This window comes from Cygnus atratus, chromosome 2 (genome assembly GCF_013377495.2).
Source record: "Cygnus atratus isolate AKBS03 ecotype Queensland, Australia chromosome 2, CAtr_DNAZoo_HiC_assembly, whole genome shotgun sequence".
Taxonomy (NCBI): Eukaryota; Metazoa; Chordata; class Aves; order Anseriformes; family Anatidae; genus Cygnus; species Cygnus atratus.
This window is the reverse complement of record NC_066363.1, coordinates 90,566,875-90,594,659: the sequence shown is the minus strand read 5'-3', so window position 1 is coordinate 90,594,659 and position 27,785 is coordinate 90,566,875. Positions and strand designations below refer to the sequence as shown.

At 36.5% G+C, this 27,785-nt stretch overlaps 1 protein-coding gene across 3 annotated transcripts in view; it reads left to right on the top strand.

The window, feature by feature from the left end:
* GALNT1 (polypeptide N-acetylgalactosaminyltransferase 1) overlaps window positions 1-27,785 on the top strand; it is an 88,605-nt gene that overhangs the window by 39,124 nt on the left and 21,696 nt on the right. For all 3 annotated transcript variants that reach the window (XM_050708638.1, XM_035550552.2, XM_035550553.2), the window contains 3 exons: window positions 3,116-3,349; window positions 8,868-9,042; window positions 23,396-23,562. In XM_050708638.1, coding sequence (XP_050564595.1) covers window positions 3,211-3,349; window positions 8,868-9,042; window positions 23,396-23,562 — 481 coding nt within the window. In that variant the 5' untranslated portion in view covers window positions 3,116-3,210. The remainder of the gene's footprint in view (window positions 1-3,115; window positions 3,350-8,867; window positions 9,043-23,395; window positions 23,563-27,785) is intronic.

Sequence of the window (27,785 nt, the reverse complement as noted above, 5' to 3'; positions counted from 1 at the left end):
GACACCCTGTTGGGTGTCACCAGTGGCCTTGCTGAGAGGACACTGTTCCGCCCCCCAGCCTTGGAGTAAAGACGTTAACCAGTATTAGGTCCAGTTTTGATCCTTGAAGGACACCAGTAGTGAATGTCATCTGGACTTCATACTGCTGGTCAAAACCCACAGAGCGTGGTGGTCCAGCCTGCAGTTCACCCACCTGACAGTCTGCTTCTCCAGGTCATGCTTCAGTCTGCTCCTTCAGCATTCTCAGATACCTCCCATCTGGTGCCACTGAAGAGGCACGTGTCCAAGAGGATTGAGGGATCCATGATTCAGTTTGTGTATACTCTGTGAAGTTTCCCTCCCGTGGGCTGCCACTAAACTGAGTGTCTTTTTGATGTTTCACTGAACTCAAAGGATTTTTTTTTTCTCACATTAGAGGCAGATATGCCAGTTTATGCACTTTAGCACACTTTATCTAGTTGGTCTTTTACGGACAGAAATTCTAGATTACAGTCCTCCTCCTGGTGTCTCGCTAAATTGAGGACCCATAAGCACTGTGCTCTTGCGCATTTTATACTTTTCCTTTGTAGCCTAATATCTTTTTATAGTCTGAGACTGTAAGAATGTAATTTCTTTAGAGAGTGTTAATTTAATTAGCATTTGTTTTCTTTATGTGCAAGTAGGGTAATAGTATAACTTGATTATTCTTCCAGACTATTTCTGTGTTGTCCCCAGTTAGAGCAAAAAAAGAAACCTGTCCCATGGAGAGTTTAACTACAGTCATGGCATGTCGGACAGGTTTGTCTGTACATACAGTATTTTGTTTCTGACAGTGATTGATAGTGTTTGTCTAGGGAAGAGAACAGGGGAACTTGTAATGTTATTTCCTCACTATAGTCTCCTAGTGTGCAGTGATTTGAAGTCAGAGAGCCCCTGGACTAGGGATGAAGACTTGGTATTTAATAGCTGATGAATAGAGTTGCAGCACTGGCAGGGCACTGCTGCAGGGAGTTCCACTGCATGCCTTTTTGTTTCTTCGCCTCTTGCTGCTAAACTCACCTGACTCCTCCTCCTCCTTGTATTGAAAGAAATGGGTAACAGTTTTCTCTACGTACCATCTCTATACAGCTTTGGATTTTATAGACCTGTTACCTGTTTAGGTTTATGTCTTTTCCAGCCAGGAAGAATGTTAGTCTCTCCACTTACACCTTGTAACACAGCTATTTCTTGTGGTCATTGCCTTTTTGCTCTTCTTGTTTGTCTTTTCTATATTCTTTTTGATATCACAAGACTGGATGTTCATACAGCACTCAAGATGACAATGGCACAATGGTTTATCTTTTGGTTTCTGCTTTCTTACTAACAGATAACAGTCTTGATTTCACTGCTGCTAATCACCATGCTGATGATTTTATAGAACTTCATACTGCAACTCTGTAATCCAGAGTTTAGGCCCATCTTTGCATCTACAAAAAAAAAAAAGTATTTTTTTCTTAACGTAACCAAAACATTAAGTGATATATTTCATATACTATTTATCGTCAAGTTATTACTTGCAGACACTTTCACAGTTCATGTTAAGTAGTCATCCCAGTATTACCAAAACTGTCTAGATGTAAATTGAGATTATCCCGAACAATTGAGATTATCCCAAACAGAACCCTTTCTTGGTGTTTGCACATCTGTGCGGGAAGAAAAGGGATATATGCCCTTGTACTCTTGCAAAAGACTAGGTGCTCCTACATTGCTATGACGTTGAAACTTACGCCATTTAAGAGTATAGGGATGGATGTAGACATGGATATGTCTGCAGCCAATAAAAGGAGAATATAAACGATTTAGAACAGAGTTATCATAGCACTGACCCTGAGGAAGAAGTGGGGGTGGGTGGGAACAGGAACCAAATCATGAGCATGGAATACTAAAGGAAGGGTATTATTGATACAGATTTTTTGGTGCGGTTTTTACATGATTATGGCTTACATTTAAAGTTCTTCTTTCTGATAAATTATTCAGTTCATGCTGAAAGAATATGAGAAACTATGTGCTTATGTCAATAAGCTTAAATTCTAGTCTGTTTTTGAAGACTTATTTTCAGTTTATTGTTACACAAGTTAAGAATATCTGTAATTCAGGTTTTAACTAGTAAATTATTCCCAGTGGAAATAACTTCGGGAGTACTTTATATTGAAACATCTCAGCACTGGTGGGGAAGCTCCTGGTTTAAAAAACAATAACAATATTGATTGAAAAAAACAATCATAATAAAAAAAAAAAACATACTTATTCACTTACATTAATAAAATTATGTATAAAGTTGTTCTTGACTTTCCTCCCCTCTCCCCCCAGAAAAGTCACTTATGGAAATAAGCAGTTTTGTTAACAAAATATTGTTGTAATTCAAATTGGACAAAACAATTTCAGAGGTTGAATTCTAAAATTTTAATATGTATTGAAAAATGCATAGCAGTTCTATACTTGAGCATTAAAGTAATTTTAATTGTCAAAACTACTAGCTGAAGTCTTTAGCTTTGAACATCTAGTAAGTGAACACAGCGGCTGGTGGGTACTCTCTTCACTTTGTTTACTGTTCATTTTACCAAAAAGGAGGTTTATTTTTGGTTTGCTGAAAGCAAAGCATTTGTCTTTACAGTTAAGGTGCAATGTGCCACTGGGCTGTATGTAAAATACTGACGTTTGTAGACAAGCATTCCTAGTTATGGGCACAGGAAGTCAGCATGTACTACATTAGGGAAGCGCCAGAGATTTTAGCTCAGCCCTGATTGGTACATTGCTTCCTAAGGTGTGCCTAGTTTTCGTTCATTCATCTTGTTCAGATTTCTAAAGGGTCCAGAGGGTTCCTTTTAATTTTCTTTAGATGGTTACTCTCTTCTTCAGTGACTCAGCAGAGCATTTTGTTTTGGAAACTCATTTTAATGGTTTGTGCTCTGAGTGTTACCATAGTAAAAGACTGGAGTATTATTGCCTTCGTTGTCCCAAAGCATTCATTTTGATACATACAGCATTTGGTAATTAACTTAGGTTACCTTTAAAATGTAGTTTAAACTTCTGCTTTTAGCTTCTGTCCTCAGTTAACATTTTGTGACTTACTTCTTTTTTTTTTTTTTCTTTCCAGATATAGAACGTGGTCTCTCAAACTGGATTAAAGCAACCTGTTGATATTTTTATTTATACTTTTTTTTTTAATTTTTGTATTTGACTTAAAGTGCCATGAAAAAATTTGCATATTGCAAGGTGGTCCTTGCCACCTCTTTGGTTTGGGTCCTTCTGGATATGTTCCTTTTGCTCTACTTCAGTGAATGCAACAAATGTGATGAGAAAAAAGAACGAGGGCTGCCTGCTGGAGATGGTAAGTTTTCTGCTGAAGTAATCTTTAAAATATGGTTGTTACATTCATTTTAAACATTTTATGTTTGTCTCACCAATATAGTATCATAAGCGTTTAGGTGTTGCAGAATGTTCAGTGTTTTTCTAATGACTGGGGAAACAAGCACATTCTGTCTCAGGTTTAGATTGCAAACTCAAGTGCTTACTTAAGATGTAAAATTTTAAGCAAAAAGGTACATGAAAAATAATAATAAAACTAAGCAACAAGCAGTTCAGAAATGCCAGCTAATGTTAACATAATAAAAAGCATGTTCCGCATTTCTACGAGTGAAACAAAGCCTTGTTAACTGCACTAGAGTTGGTGGTAAACCAATAAAACAAATCACCTTCCCCACCTCAAAAGCAAACGAAAAAAGCAAAAACACACAAAAAAGACAAAATATGGCCAGTAAATGTAGTAATAGAGGACAGTGATCCTCTGACCAAATTAGGTTGTAATGAAAAAGAATTTATTACGTAACTAGAAAAAAGTGGATGTAAAAGTGATAAATCTGAGGGGAGGTTGTGTGTGTATATATGTATGTACAAATGTGCATGCATCACTTTTTTTTTTGGAATTGAGCTGTGTTACTCACTACTAAAGCTCTTCATATAAGTGTTCTGATTTGTTCCTGTCTTCTTAGTTTTCAGGTAGCAGCTGAGTGTTTTTTTTTTAATTAATTAATTAATTTTTTTTCTGAATACCAGTGCCATTCACCTTGCCAACTTTGTTTTACGGATGTCATCATTGATCATGTAGGGTAAAAGGGTTGGTGCAGGCAGAATTAACCTCTGCAATGTCTTAGCATAGGCATTTAGAACTGCAGGCAGCTACCACCTCCAGTTTATTTATGAAACATCTGCATTTGTAATATGGTCTCTCTTCCACTGGAAAGGCTATGTCTGTATGTCTCACTGCAGCTAAAGGAACTGATGCAGTGATGCTGAATGTTTAGTCTAGTCAGCCAAGTGTATTAAAGATTAATTAGTGCTTTCTAACACAAAAGCTTTTTCCACCGTTGACGTCTGGTATGGACAACTTTGACCTCCCTGTGAAATTTTCTGAAATATTTTAAATACAATGTTTCTCTATTACAGAATAACGTTAGGGAAATGTTAAGGAAATGTTCTTCCTCCCTGCTCCCCCATGTTCAAAAGAGGCTGGTAAATGTCCGCAGAGAATAGTAATGTATAGGAATGTAGAATTTCCGTGCTTAGTAACGCTGAACTGTTGTTTCCACAACTGCGTGCAAACATTTCAGAGGTTTTAGTTCATCCAGCTTTTGCAGAAGGGACTTGAGTTTTCATTGCTTACACTGTATCTTTTGGATTTCTTTTTCAGTAAATGAACTGGGGCTATGTAGAAAGCATGTCCTTTGTCAGAACTCAGTCATTGCTTTTGGAAGTTGGGAAATTTTCTTGAGAATAAGACTGATACTGTGTTTTTAAGGAATTGATCCACATCTTGGATTCCCACACAGTTTCTGTGTGATGCTAAGCATAAAAATTGTACCAGGGTTCTTTAGAGTTGTCATTCAAACAGGATTTTTTGTCTGTTGACCAACAGCAGTTGAAGTTGGTATATATCATCACACTTCATTTTGAGATAATGATGATGATGAAAGTTCAGATGACTTTACACATTGAGGCTATATGTATACAATATAAATTCAAGTCTTCCAGTAAGTATTCCAACATCAATAGTAAAATTAGATACCTTGGCTTCAGGTTAAACATCCAGTGAATTCTGAGCTAGGTTTGAACAGTGTGCACCAGATGAAACACTGAGAATCTTACAATTCTCTCCATTTAGAGCGTGTTTTTCTTCCAATTAATTAAAAGGAATCTGTCAGATGAGGGGAAAATCTGCCATTTTTAAAGTTTAGCTTTGTGACTTTTCCCATGCAATGTTAATTTTACTTAGTTGAATAAAGTCTTCATTCTAGCCTTTCTCTAACTTTTGTATGTTAGAGTTCTTCATATCTTTGTATTTTCTTAGATTGGCTTGTTTAAAAAAAAAAAAAGTATATTGTTTTGTATATTTTTCTTTTTTGTTTGTTTTAACAATTGAATTTTACTAAGTTATGTGCAGAAAGAAGTCTTCTGGAAATAGTGGTTGCAGTTGATATTGTGACACTTCTATTTTACCTACTTACATGCTTGATCTTTGATACTCTTATTTGTTCCAGTAGGTTACTGACTTGGAGTCTAGGGGATTATTCTCACTTAGAGTGCCTAGAAGCTCCTCGAATAACACTAGAACTATTTTTTTCTGTGAAACTTTTATAAAAATCTACTTTCTCACTCTATTTTTTTATCCTATTAATTTCCATAGTGGATTTAGTTTTCTTGATTCAGCATAAATTACTGAAGTGTTCTGAATTTGATAGTCTTGTTGTTTATGCCTACGACATAGTTTCTTTTTGCAGTTTGTGGAAGAATTGCATGGCATTTAATGAACCTACAGAACATATGAGTAAGTTCTTCTGAAAAGAGTGTAGGTTTATTTTAAGCTGTGCTTGCTTCGTTGGAAAATTTAATCTTTAGATATTTCAGTAGGAGCAGGGGATTTTGAGGATAATTTTGGCCAGCTCAGGCTTTCAAGAAGTTAGAAGGATGTTTTCTTTAGGTTTCTAATACAGAAAATGGAAAGAGTTTATTTTCCTGAATAAGACTTAAAAACATGCTCTAAGTTGTCTTTGAGGAAAAATTTTTCCCTTTGGTACTGATGGCATAAGATATTAGCATCTTAAATTATGAGCTTCACCTGATGTGTCTAATACTGGGTCGTATGTATACCACTGTTATATTTTGCAAACTGCTCAAAATGAGAAACAGTAAATGAATGTGAGTATTTTTGTCAGTAACTGCAGTTGTTGCTGGTCGGAAGACCAGTTTGATTGGAGCAAATTAGTGAGAGGGCCCTGCCTGCTTTACTTCTCAGTCTATCAGAGTCAAAGGGCGACTGAGAACGTGTCTGTAGTGTCGCTGGATATATTGTCTTGGGCTCTGGGGTGCTGACTGGCAGGTCTGTGGAAAGTCAGTGCAGATGATTACAGGGAACTGCAAGGTGGGTGTAGTCCATGTAGTGGTCTACGTGACTGGTGACACACAGGGCTGGTAGTTGAAATGGTGCAAATGTGGAGATGAGGGCCCAAAAGGCGAAGCCCAAAGGGGGCGGGCCCTTGCAGGGTGTAAGAGGGGTGTGTGGAGATGCTGAGGGGAAGGGGAGCTGGCGTGGGTCTGGGGCGTACTGGGAGTTTCTTTGCCCCCGCAGGAGGGCATCTATGACTGGAATAGGATGGGATGACTTAGTTGTAGGTTTAAGCCTTTGCTCATGCCCTCCACCATGGCTGAAACTTGTAACTGTAGCTTAATGGTCTGTTAGGAGTATGTCATTAGTATGTGCCTGTATTCCTTCGAATGAAAGGCTTTTTTCATAGTTAACTGAAAAAAGAGCCCTGCAGTTTAGATATATTTTTTTAACAATACCTGTGTTAGTCACCGTGGGAGAATGTTGCTGGCTTGTATTTGTACGTACTACATGCTTTTGTGAGAAAACAGGTGACTGTAAATGCAGAAACCTGAGAGAGCCGATGGCTAGCTCTCCTTGGAAAGTCGTCATCATGCTTGCACAGCAAGCTGCTGGCTTTTTCTCCAGGGAAAGAAAAGGGAAAAAAATTTAGGTAAAATGTGTCAGCCAGTTGTACGTATTTGTTAATGAAACTTAAGAATCGAACTGAAGAATTTGAGAGATTTGTACACCTGGATCCAGGTCATTGAAGTGTTAAATTAGCATCTGACAGCAAGATCTACAGATGTGAAAGATCAGAGTCTTCAGTTAAGCTGAAGTTGGGTTGGTTAAGTTCAGTTGGGTTGGTTTAGTCAAAGTTAAGAAACAAGTGAAAGTGTAAATGAAACGATTTTTTTTTTTTATTCTAAATCACAAATATGATAAGACATTCACCCTTGAGAATGCTGAAAGATACTGTTGGTACTTTAAAACATATTTTTATGTAATAATACTTAAAATTATTAAACAAAAGGTAATAGGGTATGGTAAGCACCCAGTATATAGGTTCATCTGAACAGGAAATAAAGTTCTGTAGAGTTAATAAAAATACAATTATGACAACATAATTGCCTAATATTTACATAATAAAAAGCTGAATACATAAACTTAAGCCTAACTAATTGCCTAATTGTATATTATTTTATCTTAATTGCCACCTAAGAAAGCATAAATTCTAGTTTAAAAGTTTATACAATTGCAAATTAGCAAGTTTAGATGTTTTTGAAGCAATGAAGTTAAACCTGTACTTTCTTAAGAAGTAACAAGGCAAACAAACTGCTTGTTCAGGTTAGACCATGGTTAAAGCACATGCCTAAACCCAGTCTGCTCAGGATCTACTTGGACATAATGATTCCATCAATTTTCAGTGTACAACTGGATGTCTGGCAACTTCCAGTGTTGTATAGCTCAACTCACAGTCAAAGGGAGCGTGGTAGAAAGAAAGCACCATTGTGGTCAGAGGATTTTCTCTGCTAAATGCTACTGCTTTAGTGTAGTTGCTTAAGACGCTTGAAAATTTCTCATATGGAACACATTATGGCTGTAACTGATTAATGCTAAATGCAAACCAGCAACGTGTTTCACTAGTGTATGTACATGTTTTAAGTATTAGTATGTTTACATTTCAGTTCTTCAATGTTTCAGCAAGGATGGAAGTCTTGGGCTTTTACTTTATTTTCTTTATTTTTATCCTTTACATGCTTGTTTGCTCTTGGCATAAGGTATAATTTTAGTGTGCTGTCCTAGCAACTAATTGAAGATAATTTCAAGCTAGGCCTATTACTGATGGCTTGGGTGACTTAATTTTTAAAATATTTCCTGCTCTTCTGTTTAGGTTTTAACTTACTATTTTTTAAATTAAAGCTTGTGCTTAACTTGTAAGGTAGTAATACCTCTCAAATCCAGTATTTGAACATTTAAAGTATTTTAGTTCAAGAGAAAAGTGAATGAATACTTATAAAGAAAAGTTAACAAATAGTTGTTTTAAATGGTTGTGATGGTTGTTTTTAATTGGGGAAAAATAAAAAAGACAAACCAAACAAAAACAATAAAACAACTTATTTCAAAAGTTTGTTTTCCTTTCCTCCTCCCTTTCTCCCAGCTTGGTCAGATGTTTGATATTAAATTTTCTATGTTTTAAACATGTCAAGTGTTACAGACTCTGAAGATTGAACATTTACTTACATAAATGTCTGTTGTTCCAGAATATGTTGATAGATTGACATAAACCCTTAATTTTTTTTTCAAATTAATTATGGTTTCTGAGTAGCATCTAACTACATCTGTTAAACTCCCAAATACAAAGATTTGTTTTCACTTCCAAAACCTGGTGTTTTTAGAACTCCATTTCAAAACAGGAACAGTCTACGGTGTGGAAAAAAATGTGAAGAAATATAAAAGTAGCTACCAGTGTCCTATTTGTTTTTAGTTCCAGAACCCGTACAAAAACCACATGAAGGACCTGGAGAGATGGGGAAGCCTGTGGTCATTCCAAAAGAGGAGCAAGAAAAAATGAAAGAAATGTTTAAAATAAATCAATTTAACTTAATGGCAAGTGAAATGATTGCACTCAACAGATCTTTACCTGATGTCCGGTTAGAAGGGTAAGTGCTTTATGTTATGATAAAAATATACTCTGCTTAAATGGAGAAGGTGCAAACAAGTGATCCAAACCAAGATTTCAGTTCTGTAAGATATTAACATTGAAAAGTAGGAGGATTTCCTGTATGTGTGGTACTTAGTTGCAAAATAAGTTTGAACAGCAGAGACCAGTTTTTTTCAGTGTTATTTAGGTATGAATCTGATTACAAGTATGAACCCCATTCAGGGAATAGAAATTAACTTTGTTTCAACCAGATCAATTTAAGACTTGGTGTTTCAAGGAAAAAAATGACTTATTTGAAAAATTCATGCTATACTTTTAATGAGGCAGACTAAAATTCTGCATTATATGAAATTGAAAAGATCTGATGATGAGAAATAAAGACTTTAAACATTTCTTACCTAATGAAATGTGCAAAGTCTCATTTAGATTGCATTATAATGTTTTCTCATATCCATCTGGTTTATTTTTGATCTTGCATCTGAAATAGTGATTCTTTCAGAGCTATTTGCGTAATTAAAAAGAAAATTGTAGCCTTGTTTTAAATAAAACTAAGACTGCTTTACTCTCCTGGGGATACTCTCTCAGTGTAGCTGATGACTTCCCCTTACCTCCAACCTGCCTTAGTTAGGAAAGGACCTCTCAAGGTAAAAGGAGCTCATAAATAAAATTTTCCCAATCAATTGTCTGTAGTCTTCTGCAAAAATCAGATGCTAGAGAAACTCCATTTCTTTAGAAGCTCAGCTCTTGCTTCCGTATGCACAAGAACTAGCTGCTGGATTAATTTGTTTTTCATTTCCTACCTTGCAAGGTGATATTGGGAGTGACTTGAAGCTGTAACTGATCTTCATTTTTAATGGGTGATCAGTAACTGTGTTGTATGTACCTTCACCTATAGTAATGAATGTGGTTCTGTGTAGCGTACGAGTCACTGGTAGTACTGATGATTTTAATAATTAAGCTATTTTTAAATAAGATTTCCTAAGTTTGAACTTATCTAACTTTTCAATTGATTTTCAATTATATTATTGCTCAGGTTTTGTGGTCATTGTCTGTTTCTCAGTATAGTGGAAGAATGCAAAGCATGAACTTGCAGGTTCTCCTTTTGAAACTGACATTTTATTTATTTATTTATTTATTTGTGGGGGTGATATCCATTTCTTTTGTCACTGTATTGCTCTAATCTTGGTTGGAACTTGCCAGTGGATCTCTCTTGATGTTCATGCGGTTTCATATGTGGTGTATGAGCCTTATATCACACCTACTATCAGAAAAGAAATGGTCTCTCTGTGAAGCAGTAACTAGTACTGATTAAGAACTTCTGGTTAACGTTCTAAACTGATTTTGGCTGCAAGGAAAATCATGAGTTTCTTTGGAGATTTTTGTCACAGCTGGAATGCTAATTTGGTGCGACTTCAGTATGGTGTTTTGTTTTTTTTCTGGAAGAACAGAATAGAAGGAATTAACAGAACTTTGGGGAAATAAAAGTTAAAACAGTTGGTTAATTTAGAAGTTAAACATTGGTAATTTTTTCATTACTACTGTGGAATTAAGGAGAAAATTCAGTAACATCTTGTGTTATCACAATTCAATCGGAAAACTTGCTTATACATATTCTGCCATTTTTATAGTGTAAGTACAAAGTTAAGAAAACAAATTCCTTCCACGTGGATCTAAAAAAAATTGACTTGATTGTAAGTTTTGAAGTCTAGACTTTGAATTAAAAAAAAATGGAAAGAGAAATTGTTAATAAACTTATGATTTTATTACATAAGCATCATTCAATCTTTTGCAGATAAGTTAAATTACAGTTTTAAAATAAAGTTCAGTTATAAAAGCGTTTTTTGTTATGTTTGTATCTATATAGTTACAGTGTTTTGCATTAAGATATGCATTATAAACTTAGTCACGTTGCCTGGTCATTTGTTCACCTTTTACATTTGGATGGTCAAAAAAAAACCCTACCCTTTTACAGTACTTTGGGTGTGAGAGTGGAATCTTAGTAGGCAAGGTCGCAGAACAGAGCTGTATTTTTCTGTTTACATAAATTGCTAATATTCACTTGATATGTGCATTTTTAGTAGCTTTTGACAGAAAAACGGTCCCTCAAAACTCTTCCTTTTGTGATCTTTTCAGCACGTACTCTATAAGGTCATGCTAGATAAGAAGTTGGGGTGTGTGCAAAATTTTTGAGCAAATTTTAGAACATTGTGTTTGCAATGCAAGGGCATCTTAATCCATGTGTGTGTGTAATATTATTTTTCAAGAACACTAGCCACTTTCAGAATTGAGAAAACTATAAATATGCACAAATGTTACATGTATGTCTTATAAAAGTATTTGTCTTATAAAAGTATTTATCTGTTCAATCAAAATATTCACATGGTCAGAAATACTTCCTGCTGTGTTGGTGGAGTTGCTTCTGCTGTAACTTGTTCTGTATCTATCCCCACTAATAGAGAGATAGTTTTGGGAGAAGGGAAGAGTGTAATTTCTAACCACGCCTTGCCACATTGTGTGCTTACAGGACAGCTGTTATTAATACTTTTAATCAAGGCTTTGAAAAAGTGGGATATGTTCAAATTGAGCTGTTCATGTAATTTTCTTCACAGGTTTTGTGGCTTGCTTCCTTTAATGTGGTGTGGGGGGGAAGATGCGACCATTTCAAGTCCTATAATTCTCTGGCCATGTCAGTTCTTCTGAAATACAGAAGTCTGTAAAGGATTGCCTAACAGTTAATCATTGAAAAGCTAGGGAAATTAGGTGTGCCACGACCAATTTACTGCATGTATTTAGTGGCATAACCTATCAGCCAGAGCGCAGCTTAACCTATCAGCCAGAGAGCACCTTCTGCAGAAATCTACATTAGCATTTACGTTAATTTCTAGTTCTGCCAAACCCCTCTGTACTGTGTGCAAAGGCAAGCATGTTTTTTATATCTATATACCTATATCTGTCTGGTCCCCTGGTGCCTTGAGGCAGCTTGCACCCAAATGGGCTCCATGTTCTGTCTTGCGCTTCTGCGTCTGGGTGTTGATCGTTTCAGCTCTGTACAGGACCCACTGGGGGCAACTGGTTTGTGTTTTGGCAAAGACATTTTGAAGAGAGAAAATGTGGGCTGTCTTAATAACTTCTAGGCACTTAGCCAGCTCAAGGGAACTCCTCGGTATCAGATGCCTACAGAAATTAAAATCTGTGTTCTGCTGAGCTGTGCCCCACTCATGTTAATAGGTTGATATTTGCTTTTTACTAATTGGCCCCAAATTACTGAGGCACATAGATAAAATCATTAAATTATAAAATAATTGAGATATGCCTGAATCAGTAATCGTCTTATGTCTGCGAGAGGAAACATTATTCTACTTATTCTTCTCGTTGACCCAACTAAATGATTTGGTTAAGGGGGCAGGAGGTAAATGAAAAGTCATTTTTTATTAACCTGGATATTTCCATGACTCTGCACCGGTGCATGTTAGTTTAACGAACTAATATAATGGCAGGGCCACAGCCTCTGGAGGGGTGTTGTGGGGGAACAAGCAGCTGGGGTGGGCAGATTGGTTTTAAGTTGCTAATAGAATATTTCTTGTAAGCATGTCTTATTCTGGTCTGTGAATCAGTCATCAAAGTGGGAGTTGGTTCACACTTGCCAGGAAACTATGCAGCTGTGGGCTTGACATGACAGCAAAGAGTGAAATGATGGGTGATGAGGAACACCGGAGCCTTGCCTTGGTTTCGCTGAAGATTAGGGAGGGAACAGCTAAAATAGGTGTCAATGACTAAAGCAGGCGTTCAGCTGTGCCTGCGTGTTTTAGATTGGTGTTCTGGCTGGAAAGTGGTGTGGTTAAATGCATGCAGTGTGTGTCCTGTGACTTGGTTTTGGTCTCAGTTCTGTTTGAGGTGGTTTTGAAGCTGCTTTGTAAACTGAAAAATGAGTACTGTGTTCTAAGGTTGAGGTTTTCAGGCCTGTAGTCATTTATTTAAAGGTTTGTGGAGTGTATAAAGCTTTTATGGAGACATTTGGGTCCCCTGGCTTGAGAGTTTTATCCCAATTCTGACCTCTTTACTCTCGAAATGAGCATCCATAAAACTCCCTTCTTCTCCAGGTGCAAGTGGTCCAGGCTGGCAGCAATGGAGGCATAGCAGGACAGAACGATGTCGTGTAGTGTCATTAAGTTCTCGTCCCCCCTGGAGATGCCATTGTGGTGCTAGGAGGGTGTCATACTGTGTAGTATGCGATTTCTTGGAAAGATGATGGGCTCCCTCAGGCAGACCAGCAGCAAGGAGAGGAGTGTGGATAGCTTTGGGCACCTTAGTGCCCTTTTCCCAAGGCTGCAGGTTCTGTAAAACTTGGGATAAAATATCTTACTTGTCCTTTTACTCCGGAGTTGGTATGTTTTTTTTTCCCGGAATTAAGGGTTTAAGGCATCTTACTACACCTCAGTCAAGTCCTGTATTTCATTTTTCACCTGTCCTTTTCTCAAACTGTCTGTACTCAAGAAATAGTTGTGTTTGTTTTTGAGTGGTACAGATGGTGTTAGTGTATGATCAGTTTTTAGTCAGATGGACCTATGTGAATTGTTAGTGTGAACAGGTTTCAATTCAAGGTAAGAGTGAACAGGTTTCAATTCATACAAACTTTGGCTTCAGTAATTTATTTTTTAAAAAAAATAAGATGCAGATCTCTTAAGACCTTAATGTTTAACTAGTACACTAATGTGATAAGTTACAATTGAAGGCTGTTTTTGCTCAAACTACCCTGCTCAGTTCCTACTTTCAAGCTTTACTTTTACAAACTGGAGGAAGTTGACTCTTTTTTTCCACTGTAGTTAAAAACTGCTCTTCTAAATCTAACTTGCATGAATGTTGTGGAGTTCATAGCAATTATGCTGGGCTCATTTGTGAGCAAGTCACTCTTACAACTAATTCTCGTCCTTCATCTCTCTGCTTGGAAAGAACTGTATAGATCTAGGCTTTTGGGTGCATCAGATCCTGTTAATTATATGATGCAATATAATGTTTTCAGTTATGAGATTACAATCTGGTTTTCATACATATGCTTTAAAAATTTGTCAATTTGAAGTCTGATACAGACATTTGAGAATATACCAGTGTTCAGTTTTTTAACTTCTCAAAACATTAATTGGTCTGACTACAGGGCTTTGCTGTATACTTTAAGTTACGATAGTTGACTCGTAGTGGGACACAAGTTCTTAAACTTACACAATCATTACGTGAGGAAAGTAGTTTATTTGAATACGCCTATTTCTGGTAAAACTAGTAAAGGCATACATGCAATAGTATGCTCTTGGAACTCAAATATTGTAAGTTTTATGTGTTTTTTTAATGGTAGCACTTGAGTATTGACTATGTGAGGCTTGTGAAGGTGTGCTCTCTTTTAATTTTTTTAATTGAGGAGGAGAGCTAAGGGAGAAGCTTTATATTCTACATAATCTGGTGTAAACGTGGACTGTGGCCAAAAGAAGTCTTCTCACTGCATCTCTTGGTACTGATCCAACAATTGTGTGGCCTGACAATGCACTGACTGAATGGAGGCCTGCACTCCAGCAGGGGTGTGTGTGTATGTGTGTTTGTTGGTCAGCAAACTGCAGCAACACGCCCAGCCCCTGTACGGTTGCCAGATCCCTTGCAAAGAAGGGGATGGGACAGAGCTGTGATGATGAAAAGGGGGATTACTGTTTTAGCTGCAGCCCACAGTTCCACCTTTTTAGGTGGAACATGGAGGGAAAAAATTTAAAAATGTGTATTAAAATCACCATAAAGTCATGGGGATTTAAATAGGCTCATAAATTATATGCTTTGTGAATTTTTGGTATTTGTGTACCTCAGTAATAGTGACATAAAAGGGAATCAAAAAGAGCAATGTTGTGAAGATAGGTGGTGGAAAACTTCAGAAACGTGCCCTATGTTTTGTTACAAGCTAGAAATTTGGACTGTTAATCTACCTGGCATCTGCAAAGGTAATCTGCTGATCTGTTGAAAAATTGTGTAAGTTTCAGCAAAGTGATGCTGAAACTCTGAAAGCATGTGAGGCATTAAAGACGTAACAGTTGTCTTTCAAAGCAGGGACAATTTTCATCTGGCTCTTGTGTTGCTTTTAGTTTGTTACTGGCCTAGTGCAGAATCAACATTTGGAAATGTTCTTGTTCACATTGAGTTAATGAGTTAGCTGGATAAATTACCTATAAATCTTTTTCTTAGAGAAAGATTAAAAAAAAATAAAAATGTGCTTGCATTGTGTAAACTGTTGTTTATATCTATAGACATACACATGCACACACATTTACGCAGGTGCGTGCATATCTACACAAGCCTAGCAATCTCATTCATAGTTACAGGTGTCTTCCATTTTTGGATTAAAATTGTGAACTTTATTCCAGTGGGTAGGTAAAGTACAGAAAATAATTTGGCTAGATAATTTAAGGTTTAATTTCGGTCTTTGAGGACAGAACTCTTTTTTTCTTAGTTCAAAAAGTACTTTCCTGTGGTCACTTCAAGATCAGAAAAATAGTCAATTGCAGGTAATTCTATTGTGAACTTCTGCTTGAATTCTGTAACCACAATGGTTTTAAGGACCATTTTGGATTTTGTTTCCAGGGTCTAAAGAAGATTTCTACTTGAATCATGAGATAATGCGACCTTTCTTATATCCAAATCTTTGAAATCAGAAGAAAGGAAAGTTTCATACTCTTGATGTCAGGTAAATTATGTAATACTATTGAAGGCAGACACTTCAGCAGGCTGAATGGAAATGCTTAAATAAGAGTAAGGGATTTGCCTGCATTCAAGGCACCTATTAAGAAAGACTAATTGGAGTCGTGATATGAATTATAGAAATTAAGATCTCATTTTAAAACAAATTGTTCTGATTTAATTGGAAGAAGCAGCTTTCTTCAGAAGTGAGAAGACTTGTTGCAAACCTGTCTGCAGTGCTTTCTCTTTGTACAGCCACAAGTTAAAACTGTGGTTGTGTGCAAACTCTGTTGAAAAGAGGTGTGGTGTATTCTGATAGGCAGTGATTCCCTCTTTCTCAGAAGTATTTCTTTTAAACCTTCTGGCTGTGTTGCTTCTGTGTGAAGATTAGACCTTTATCCAACTGAGTTGTCTTCAGTCTGGGGACTTGGGGTATTCGTAAAATTTCTGTTGGAAGCAGATTTATTAATGCCCTTTTTTTTGGTGATGTCATGAGGCTGCTACTTATATTCAGGAAAGACTAAGTCATTGTTTACCAGAAACACGACTCTTGATCGTAGTGTTTTGGCACTTCTGCTGCTGCCTCTGCTTGCAGGGGTGTTATCCTCTGCTGGAAATGTAGGTCAGTATCAGCAGCTTCAGGGTGAGGCTGAATCGTATTTCAAACCTGTTTTCACCTGTGATTTAAGTCTTTGCATTGTGCAGAGCTGTGCCTCAGCTTTGTTACCTTAACTTGTTGCAGAGTATAACTTAAGGCAAATGGGCAGATAAACAACTGAGCATTGATATTTTTACAGCACTGCAGCAAAGATGGGCTGGATATTAATTAAATCCTGGGGTTTTATGACAGGAACTCATATTTTCTTCTCTAGTGATCTGTCATTAACTTTGGTAACCTCAATAGAATATAAGTGTATTTTCAAGCCTAAGGATACTGATGTTTACTTCCCAGAGATTCCAGTTTATTTCAATACTAAAGATTATGCTCTTCGTACTGCACCAGTAATATTAAATAGGTTTATTCTAGGGGCTGTATTGTGTAGCATTTCCTCAAAAACTTAGCTCTAACGTGATTTTCAGCACAAGATGGATATAAATTTTGGCCTTTACCGTAGGGCTTACCATTTGGTCAGGCTTTGGAATGGTCTGCACAGGGAATGTAAGGTGGAATCCCCATCCCTGGAGGTATTTAAGGGATCTGTGGACGTGTCAGTAAGGGATATGGTTTAGTGACAGGACTTAGTAGGCCAGGTTGATTGTTGGACTTGGTGATCTTGAAGGTATTTTCCAACTCAGATGATTGTGTGATTCTGTTCCTTTGTCAAATTTAAGTTCGGAGATGCACTTGATTTCGAAGAGCGGTTTTTATTCATAACTGTTACTTGTAGCGTGCAAGATAAAAGATTGGACTAAGTGTCTAAGATGACTAAATACATTTCTCCCTGATGTCCTCTTTTGTTTCTAGTGCAGCTTTCAGAAATGCTTTGGCATTGCCTTAGCATAGTGCACATGAGAGCTCTGCTCTGAGCTCTAGTGGGGCTGTTCAGTGCACAGCAGATACTTTTGCTTGTGTTCCATCTCTGTCCTTCGTCAGCGTGCTCTGGGTTGTGTGTGCTGGGTTTGGAAAACAAAGATTGCACAAGTGTTTTAACTGCTGTTAACGTTTCTGACCTACTGAAAGTTATTTTATTGGTCATGTCTTTTTCTGATGGAAAGCTGGTGAAATCTGGGCATAAAATTGATACCGGATATAGAAAATAGGGGCTTGGGTAGCATCTGAGTCTGACATCCTTGGTTTTCAGGTAATTTTTGACAATTCCAAATTTTTTAAAAAAATACTCTGTTTGCCCTCTCTTTGCTCTTCTGTGGAGAATAATGTCTTGGCAGGTCAGAAGAGGTAGAGATCTGACCTGTAGTATTTAACATGCATTTCTAATGAGACTAGAGGTATGACATCTGTCCAGAAAATGACCAAAAACTGTAATGTTTTGCGTCTCTGAAGGAGGCTTTCCTCATTGTCTCTTAATCCATAGACATCATGGTAGTACATAACTGATTCCCTAAAAGAGCATGTTTGTAGCTTTTTTTTGGCTGCAATTCTTTAGTCTATGAAACACAAACACATAAGTTCAATTAGGATATTAAATTCCTTTTTATTGTATTACTTTCTTAAAAGATTTGGCATGACTTTCAAGGGTATGCAAGCAGATCATTGCTAATGTCATAAATATTTGTCTCTTGAGATATGACAATATTGCACGTATAGAACACAATCTTGAGTTTTAGGGATAACTTCTAGATAAATTGTCCGATTTTGTAGTATTGATAAAATGCCAAGCATTATCACGTAAGGAGATGGTTGCAGAGTTGCATTGCTAAGATAATATTTGAAGTATTAGTGAAAGTCCCAACAGTAACATGAAAGAGGTGGCATTAGGACAGCAAAGGGTAGGTCTTGTTGATCTTGGAGTCAGGCACTGAGCAGAGCAGGATTTAGGTATCAGAAGAATTTCATCTTCTGAGGAATGTGAATGAAGGATAATTTAAGATCCTCTAGTAGATTTCTTCTGTCCCAGTGGTGAAGTATGTTTTCCTCATTTATTCAGTGGCATCCGAGAAGAGAGTTCCAGTTCTGCTAGATGTGAATTAGGGTTGGGAGTAAATGGTTGTGGTGATGTAGATAACGCAAAATGAAGATGTTCACCTTAGTACTTAACAGCTCAGCAAATTTCCTGAGCCATGAATACTCAAAGGGTCTATAAAAGAACAAGCTTCTGTAAACTGAGATGGCTGCAGTGCTGCTGCTGGTGGCACTGAGTACTGTGGTACTAGCTCCAGCAGAGCTGGTAATGATGAGATGCTTCAGTCTGTAATCTGACAGGATCATGAATGCTACTTGGATACTGTGGAAAACTTGCATTTTATAAGGTCTTTAACTATTCTGAATAGTCCTTTTTACATTTAATTGAAGGTAGAATTACATTGTTCTTTTCTTAATCTTTTATTCCACAGAAGTGGGCATGGAACACACAAATAATTTTCAGAGTTCAGAGGATGTTTTTGTTGAATGGATGGATTAGGTGTTAGCAAACAGTAGATCTTGTATACCAAATATTTGTTAGTATAGAGCGAAAAGTTGAAACACGCAAACAAAAATCTTCCAAAGCTTTGTACAATTAATACTTTTTAACAGAAACGTCCTTCTGTTGGCTGTTTTTAACCATCAAGTAGAAGCTTCAGTTGTAGTCCTGGGTTATACAGCTTCTCAAAGTGCTATGATGGACACTTACTCCTCGACCAAAGTTCTTTTGGCAGGTGGAATGGGAAATTTATTTCAATTAATAGGAGTTGTCTTTTTTTTTTTTCCTTGGAAGATTATGCCAAAACAGCCTTTAAGTTCTGAGATTTAACAACTAAAGTAAGGCAATTCTGTCCAAATAAAATTGATGTCACTTTGAGGCTATTTTTGTAATGTCTCCTGCAGACTATTTGTAGCTTGAACTGAAAGAGAAAAGAGGTGTATTCAGAATCTCTTCAGATGCATTTGGAATAGTATCAGGTTGTTATCAAGTCGCTTTACACAAATCTACTGAATAAAAATTTCCTAAAATTTTTTTTGAGATACATCTCCCTATCTAAAATATAAATCTTCTATGTATGATTCAACACCTTCACAAAAAGTTGTGGCAATAGAGAAGAATAACACAACTGATAGTTGCTTTTGGTCTTCCACTATAAAAACTTGCATAATGGGTTTAAAATTTTTGAAATCGTGCTACAGGATGTTAGGGACAACCTTTATTTCTCTGTCATTGGTGCTCTTTAGCAGTGTTATATACACATACACTATGGTCTGTACTCCTTCCTTTGCTTTTAGTCTGTTAAACTTCAAGTTAATAAAGGATTTGGACCTGTTGCTCTGCTTTGTGCTCTTGAGGGGATACAGACCTAGGGGTAACTAAGTAAAAAGGGACCAGACCAAAGAATTCTAATATGTGGCACAAAATTGCAAAAATGTGAAATTCCATGAACAATGCTTGGGTATTGGCATCTTACAGAGGTCAGAGCTGAGTCACGTCTGTTATTGTCCTGTGGCTTCTTTGTAAAAACAACTTTCAAAAGTGTAGCTTATAAACTTTTTTTTTTCAAATCAGATTTTGATGGGGACATTAAAGACCTTGGATAATTCTCATTTCGTTTCCTAATTATTTTTCTCCTTTTTCCTAATTACATGAGAGCAACAAACCAAACATTGGGGAGGAATATGAGACCTTGTGCAGCTGAAGTTGAAGATTCCACCTCTGAGAAAGAGACTAGATGTGGAATAAAGAACGTCTACTATTTTGAGTATTGGAATGTGTACGTCAACAAATGAGATTAATCAGGATTTTTGTCTTGATCATGTTGTAGTAGTCTGGCCTACTCTTTTTGTGGTTTTGGGTAATAGGGCAGTAAGTCACTGCTTGCATTTAAAATATCTGGTATTTTGAGGGAGTTTCCACAACCTAAATAATGTATGGAGTTGCATTAGCCAGGAGCTTGCATGGTGCATGCCATAGATTAAGGGAAGGAGGATGCGTTTCATGTGAAGTAGACATTCTCAGCTGCTGTTTGAATTCTTCATTAAATTACTGGAGATGGCATGCCTTCCTAACATTATGCACTCAATTTTAAAATTATTTGAGGAATGATCTGACAAAAGGAACGTAATGTATTAGTAGTGAATTAAAATTCAGATTTCCCTTATTTCATTCCCTATGTGTCACACCCTTGATGGTTAGTAATGTTGCTTAACAGTTGGTTGAAACTAATGCTGTACTTTAAAATCTGTAGTAATCCCTTTCTGGGGTAATTTGTTTTCAAATGAGAGACAAAAGGGATTCTTAATTTAAATGTTAGCAAGGAGAAGATGTGAGTTTTGCATAGAAAGCTAATGCTCTAATCACAGGTGTCAACTGTCCTATTTCTGTTTTATGTTCTGCAGCAATATGTCCCCGGAGGGAAGGAGTGTATGACAATATTTTCAAAATTAAAAGCAGGTTTTAATTGTTGTGAATACATACAAATATGTACAAATATATAGAAGAAGTGTATATATAGGAAGGCAGGAGAAAGAAGTATTAAAACTCAGATGCCACACGATTTGTTCTTTCCTTTATCCTGCTTGTATTAATAAATCATCTCAAAATAGCTTTAAACCAAGCACGGTTTATTAGAATAGCAAACAAAAACTTCCGAACCACTTTTTATGAAACATGCTTGTGTTGCCACCTGTGCTAGTCTTTTTAACTATTGGTAGACAAAGTAGTCTAGGTCACTCTGAAAGTGTTACCCTAGAAAGGGCTGATCTCTGTGGCAGAGGATAGGGACGTCTTGTTGTGGAAGCGAGGATGTTCGTCTTCTGCACTTCTCAGGCAGTGGGGATGCCTGAGAGGGTGTTCTTGTAAACCTCCTCTACACCTTTCAGGCCTGTTAGTGCTAAAAGGTTTCCCTTCAAGGATGGGTCTTAAATGTTTCAATATATTTATTCTGAAAATGATGGAACGGCTTATTAGCATGGTAATGCCTCATCACTTGGCTAGCTTCTATTATACAAATTCATTGGTCTGGAGCTCAGTAAAATAAAATCTTCTGTAAAACCAAATTAGGCAAGGCTGGAGATTTGAGATTTAGTATTTCAATGGTAGGTCCTGTGCCCACCCCAGGAGGGTAGGCCTGTTGAATGAGACATTGTTATGCTTTTTCACAGAGAACAGCCAACAGATTTCTCTCAACTTTGCTACAAATATTCTGTCAAAAACTACAGGAACAACTGGCAGAATTGCATTTCTACTGAGGCTGAAGGTCTACATTTGGAAACTTAATTTTCTGGTCTACGGAGCAATGCTGCAGAAGGAATAAAATATTGAGAATTTGGTTTTAGAGTAGTAAAATTGGCTGAACAAGTGAAAAAGACAAAAAAAAATAGTCCTATGTATTGAATTGTTCATCTGAAAGTCATAGCATCTTTGCCAAAAGCTATTTTACTTCTCAAGTGATACTGAAGAAATAATACTTTATCAGTCAGAGTATTTCACAAATTTTCTTAATACATGAATTAAATTGAGAATCACAGGGATGTGAGAGCACTTTCTCTAAAGATTTTGACACTCACTTCAGTGTGATGAATAATTAAATTCGGCTGTGATTGTAGACAAGTATAATATTGAGGACAGTCGCTGTTTCAAAGATATTGCTGTTTCAATTCTCAGAAGGGAAACATAATTCCACAGAAGATCTTCCAGATACTTTCAAAATTACACCTGGACTTATTAATCTTTTCTGGGATCTTGGCTCACATTGGGTTTTTGTCAGTATCTCAGAGCTGAAATGCCTGTGTGTTACGAAAGCTGCTCTTGCTTAGAGCTCTCTGTCTAACGAAGTTATCCAGCAAATAAAATATTAATGTTGGGAGCTTGCTTTTGGCTGACATTCATGGTGTCACTGGTTTTTCCAAAGGGTGGGAATAGATGCTGATACTGTGATCCTGTATTGACAGGCTGCTCCTTCAGCTCAAGGTCTGTATGCATCTCTAACTTTGAATCTTAAAGGAGTCAGTAACATTGCATCTTATGAGTCCATCTGATTTTGAATAGGCAGGAAGAAGAGATCTGTGCAAAGAACACACAAATTGGTGTGGTTATTTTGTAGAGCAGAATCATGCTTCCAGAATTGTTAAGAGCACGTTATGTTCAAATTGTTTTTTTCTATGAGATACTGAAAATATCACTTATAATAGTGTTGCAGTGTGTAAAATACTGACTGCATGTGGGGTTTTGGGTACGTATGTTTTGCACGTCCTGTGTATGCTTTTAGGAGAGTTAAACTTGTGGTCTCCCATGCTAACTTTACAACGTGAATATAATTCTTTAATTTGATCAACCTTTATAGCATTTTTAACATGTGTAAGATGGGGAGGGGAAAAAAGCACTCTTTGTGTAATATATATATATATATATATATATTATATATATATATACACACCCATTAAATTAAGTAATATACTTCAGTCACCAGTATTATAGGCAGCGTGCATGTACTCTTGGCTTTTCCTAAACATCAAGTGTGTCAACAGTTCTTTACCTCTTTTAGTTACGAATCACTTGGTTTTTGTTCAATATATACTCTTTATTTCATAAGTTTGCCATTTCTCATCTCATGTATTTCTCTCCCTTTTCACTTCTATCCCTGTAATAGTACTAGAGTTTCCCTCTTGACCTCTGAGGGAATGCAGGCCTAAATTAGTGGCCTGAATTAGCATTTGGACATGCTACTCTTCACAAAATAGAGGTAGTGGAAATAAATATTCTGCTGTCATCTGTGCCTGTTAGTAGTATGGATATCCCTTTCATTTCCAGTATTGGTTATTGTATGAAGGTTCTCTTTTCTGAGTGGTAGGATGGAATACATAAATGTATATACATAAATGTAAGGGTTTTTTAATGTATAAATATTAATTTGTGTACCACTTCTTCCTTTGTCACACTTTGCATGCAATTGATATAATGTTATTGTTGTTACTTAGAAGTTAACTTCAAACTTGCTGTTCTAACTGAAGGCTTGACCTTTACAAAATACATGGTGGGTTTTTTTTTGGCTTACAGGTGTAAAACAAAGGTGTATGCAGACAACCTTCCCACAACAAGTGTTGTCATTGTTTTTCACAATGAGGCTTGGAGCACACTTCTACGAACTGTTCATAGTGTGATAAACCGGTCACCGCGGCACATGCTGGAAGAAATTGTACTCGTCGATGATGCCAGCGAAAGAGGTAAGGACAAATGTTGATACCTTACAGATATTGTAGCGTGCAGTTCCTTTTACTTCAAAAATTGAAGCTGACTTTCTACGGGCTTACCTCTGCTCAGCAAAACACTGTAGTGAGGTGGGACGGGGTGGAGGGATGGTAAGCAATGTCCATTCTCAGTTATAGGTGAGTCATTCTGCTCTGAAAACTAATACAAACGTATCTATCTGTTCTTTTCTGTTGACATTGTAGGGTTTGTGGTTTCTAGTGGGTTTGTCCCATTACAGCTTTCATGTTTTGCCTTTGGACTTTTAACACCTTCCTAAGGCTGGAGGGCATTGAAAACTTGAGTCACCCGATGAATAATAGCAAAGACAATAGTATTCTTCACACGTACCCTGATTTACTATTAGTACCACCATCAAACTTGGTGCTCAGAGTGATCAGTCTTGATTTTTCAGTTCGTGAGAAACTGCAATTCAGTTTCTATGCTGTAAGAGATTCCACTTTTCATCTGGAGCACTGACTATGAAAAACTCCATGCTACAGAATAAAACTTTACATATGTTAATGAAACTAATGGACAAAACTTGAAGCTGATTTTCTTAATATAGCTTCATTTAGATTTTGCTTTTCAATGATTTTGTAAATTCCAGTATAGTAGAAATAAAAAGAATATTCTAGACATTAGTTGATAGTTCATCTTGTTGTTTTGTTTCTTGATTGATTTTTCTCGGTGTGGATTATAAAGTGTAACTTGAGGGATATTGTTTTCTTGTGTTTATATATGGGAATGAGAGGGTATTATGTCTTTCTAATCTAAAGTATTTATATATTTGTATGTTAAAGTCATCATTTTCAAATGTATTTCCTTGTTGAAAGCTGTTAGGCCCCTAGAAAAGTCAGCCACTATAGGCTCTTACCTGTATCAGCAATATTTCCCCTGCCTTAGTTGGAGAACTTACAGGGGTTTTGCACCCAGCATGCTGACATCTCAGCTTGATGCTTCTGATTCCGATACTGCAAAATCCATGTTCTGGTTAATATGTTAATTCCAACTTTAGAAGAAGATGGGTGACTGTCTGAACATGTGTCCAAACGAGCTATGTATGAAAAGAGACGCTGGATTGCTGGTCATATGGTCTAAGTAGCATTATGGTGCATGGATTGCAATAGTTAATGAGGGTTTTTGTGCATGTTTAGCTGAAAAACTTAATAGATTAGGAAGAATTTATGGGCTGGAGTTTGGCACTTCTTACCTGATATAGTAGAAAGTATGAGCTTCTTCTTCTGGTTGCATGTTATGTATGTATGTACGATGCCTTAGCATATTGACTGACCTATTCCAGACCATGTAGCTCTAGAGTACACCTGGTTGTGGAGCTGAGCAAAGAAAGATCATACCAGTTAACTGAGCTGTGTCCAACCTGTTTACCTAAGGAGCTCATGCACTCAGGTTGTGTTTGCACTTGTATTAGCACATGTTCCTTTCTTCTCTTTCACGCTCACTCTTGGTCTCTCACCTGATACTAACTTGAACCTCTTTAGCCAATTTCAATGCAATCTGGAGAAAGAAGCAGGGGCCTGAAAAGCAACTGCAATCTGGTGGAAGAAGAGGAATGCCCGTGCAAAGGGCAAGGTACCCCATGAATGTGTTCCAGATGAGATGAGAGTTGTGATTAGCTTTTGCTTTTAGAAAGGTCAAATTTCCACTGTTTTCATTTGTGGGAAATTTGCAATCACACCCTTCAATTTCTTGTAGTTAATCAACCTTTATGTAAAAGTTCTAGGTTTCTTTGCTTCTAATGTGTGTGAAACTGCTCACTCACCTCTCTTGGTTGTTCCTGGGGAACAATCCTATTTTTAAAACAGATGCAGATATTTGGATTCTAAGTGCCCACATCAGGTTACTGTAAAGGTGTAGGCTTCCTTAATGAAATAGAGGCAGCACATTTGTTTTGGTTGATGAGCTTTTGCATACTTATTTTTTTTTGCTAGAAAAACAAAGCTTATTGCAAGTCCACTCTATTTCATTTGTCTACTGAGTCCTTTGCAGGTGATTCAGATCACCGCTAATGATTAACTGTGACAGGTCGGCTTTCAATGTGATCTAGAAATAGAATGAGCTAATATTCAAATAATGTAGGGAAATATTTCTAATGTTTTGAATCTTCAATTTCTTTTTAAAAATAAAATTAAATGGTTTTATCATAGGACTAGTTATGTCTTCATTATGAAGTAAAATTATGGTCCACTTAAAAATGTGTGTGGTTTTTTTAAGATATATTTTCTGTTTCTGGTTTGTTTCGGGTAGGTAATAAAATTAAGGTAGCTTCATTCTAAACTGAAAGCCATAACATTTCAGGTTTTCTTTTTGGTGGTGTTACTGAATGTGTTCCTATATTTAGTTTTGAAGTCTGTGATCACTCAGGCATCTTTTACTTGTAGTCATTTTCATCAGTTACTTGAAAGTTGTTTTTTTATGCTTTGTTTTCCAAAACTTATGTTTCCAGTAAACGTGCTTTTACATTAAACAGAACTGAAGGGTATGATGCCTGAAAATATGATGGCTTTAGCATATGCTACTTAAGTATTCTGTTTGTGTTGAATTAAAACAGCAGACTTTTTTTCCAGAAAAATAAAATGTTCAGCCTGAGTAGTGTATTTTGAATTCCAGCATCAGAGTGGATTTAATTGGAATAAAGTAAGCATTCAGTCTGCCTGAAGCACACTTTGTACCTGCCAGTGTCATGCTCCTAGAAGAGTGAATTTGCATATTATCACACACTTATTTACACTGCAAAGAAAAGCTTTGGAGAAACAAGGCATGGCTCTAACATTTCTTCTCTAGTTACTGATCAGAATTGCATGTTTTCTTTTCAAATGTTAATCTGTTAACTACTTTACAAAAAGAAGGTTAAAGGAAGAAATCAGAATTAGTCAGTACTTCAAACTAGGTCAAGCATTGAATGGCCAAGTGTGGTAGGCAGATTAATTCAGAACAGAATATACCCAGAGAAGTTAGTTATACAGATGCATATCAAAACAATATATATAAAACTAAATTTCTGAAAGTAATGTCTTCCTAAACAATTCACATTTCTTATATGTGTGTTTGCATGGTTATATATGGTAAATCTGTATTTTATTGCAGCTTAATAAAAATGCTTTGAAACTTAATGTTTCATTTCTAATAATGCAAGTGTGACTCAGTAATAGAATTGTCCATTTATTTTTTAACTTACATGCTTACTTGACTTTTACTGGATGTATTTGAAAGTTTATGAAAGGAATAACCAGCAGAAAGAGTTAAATGAAAGCTATTTCTCTGAAAATATATGAATTATTATTATTATTATGGAAGTAGAAGGCTTTTTTCTTTTTCTTTTTTTTTTGCAAGTCTTATCAGAATTATCAGAACCTTGCTCTCTCTGAAGTGCGTGAGGCAATGCTAAAAACTTACTTAGACACTCAGCTGGCACTGAAAGGCCACTTTCAAACGTCTGACACTATAATGCATCAAACTTTTCATTTGAGCGTTTAACATAGGATTTAATATAAATATACCCACTTGATTTGCATGGAAAATAATCTCTAAAGCTTAATTTTGGCATTTCTAGTAGGCCAAACTGTATTATGTGCATTAAAAGACTTTAAATACTTTTTTGATAAGGAAAAAAGAAAAACAAACAAAAAACAAGAAGTCTTCCCTTAAAAGAAACTTACCAGTTTAACTGGGTAATCTTATTAACAGAACTGCTTTGGACAAGGTGCTAGTTCATAATCTTTCTATGGACACGGGTAAAAATGGGACAAGGACTGTTCTTAAACTAATCTCCACCATTGTTAGTACGCTTCACACATTTTCTTGATTGATTTTGAAAGAAAAATTTTTGAAAAGTACTTGAAAGGATTAATAGAAGCATTAAATACTTCTGCTCTGCAGAAAAAATGTAGGTAGGACTGAAGACTTTTGTATGCATTGTGTTGAGCATGACTCTCAGTGGTGTAATTAAAACATTTTTTTTTTCAGGCTTGTTCTTGATTGACAACAGTTGTATTACTGAAATCTTGCTCTTCCTCCTGGCAGAATGTAACCATTGTTCTGTTAATGTAACTGTGTTCAAGGACCAATGTCACAGCTCATATTCATTCATCTTCAAGCTGAAACTATTTTAAAATATTCAGTACTACACCTGAAATGTGCAGAGGAACATGTAGATCTGTGTGACTTGATGAGATTAGCA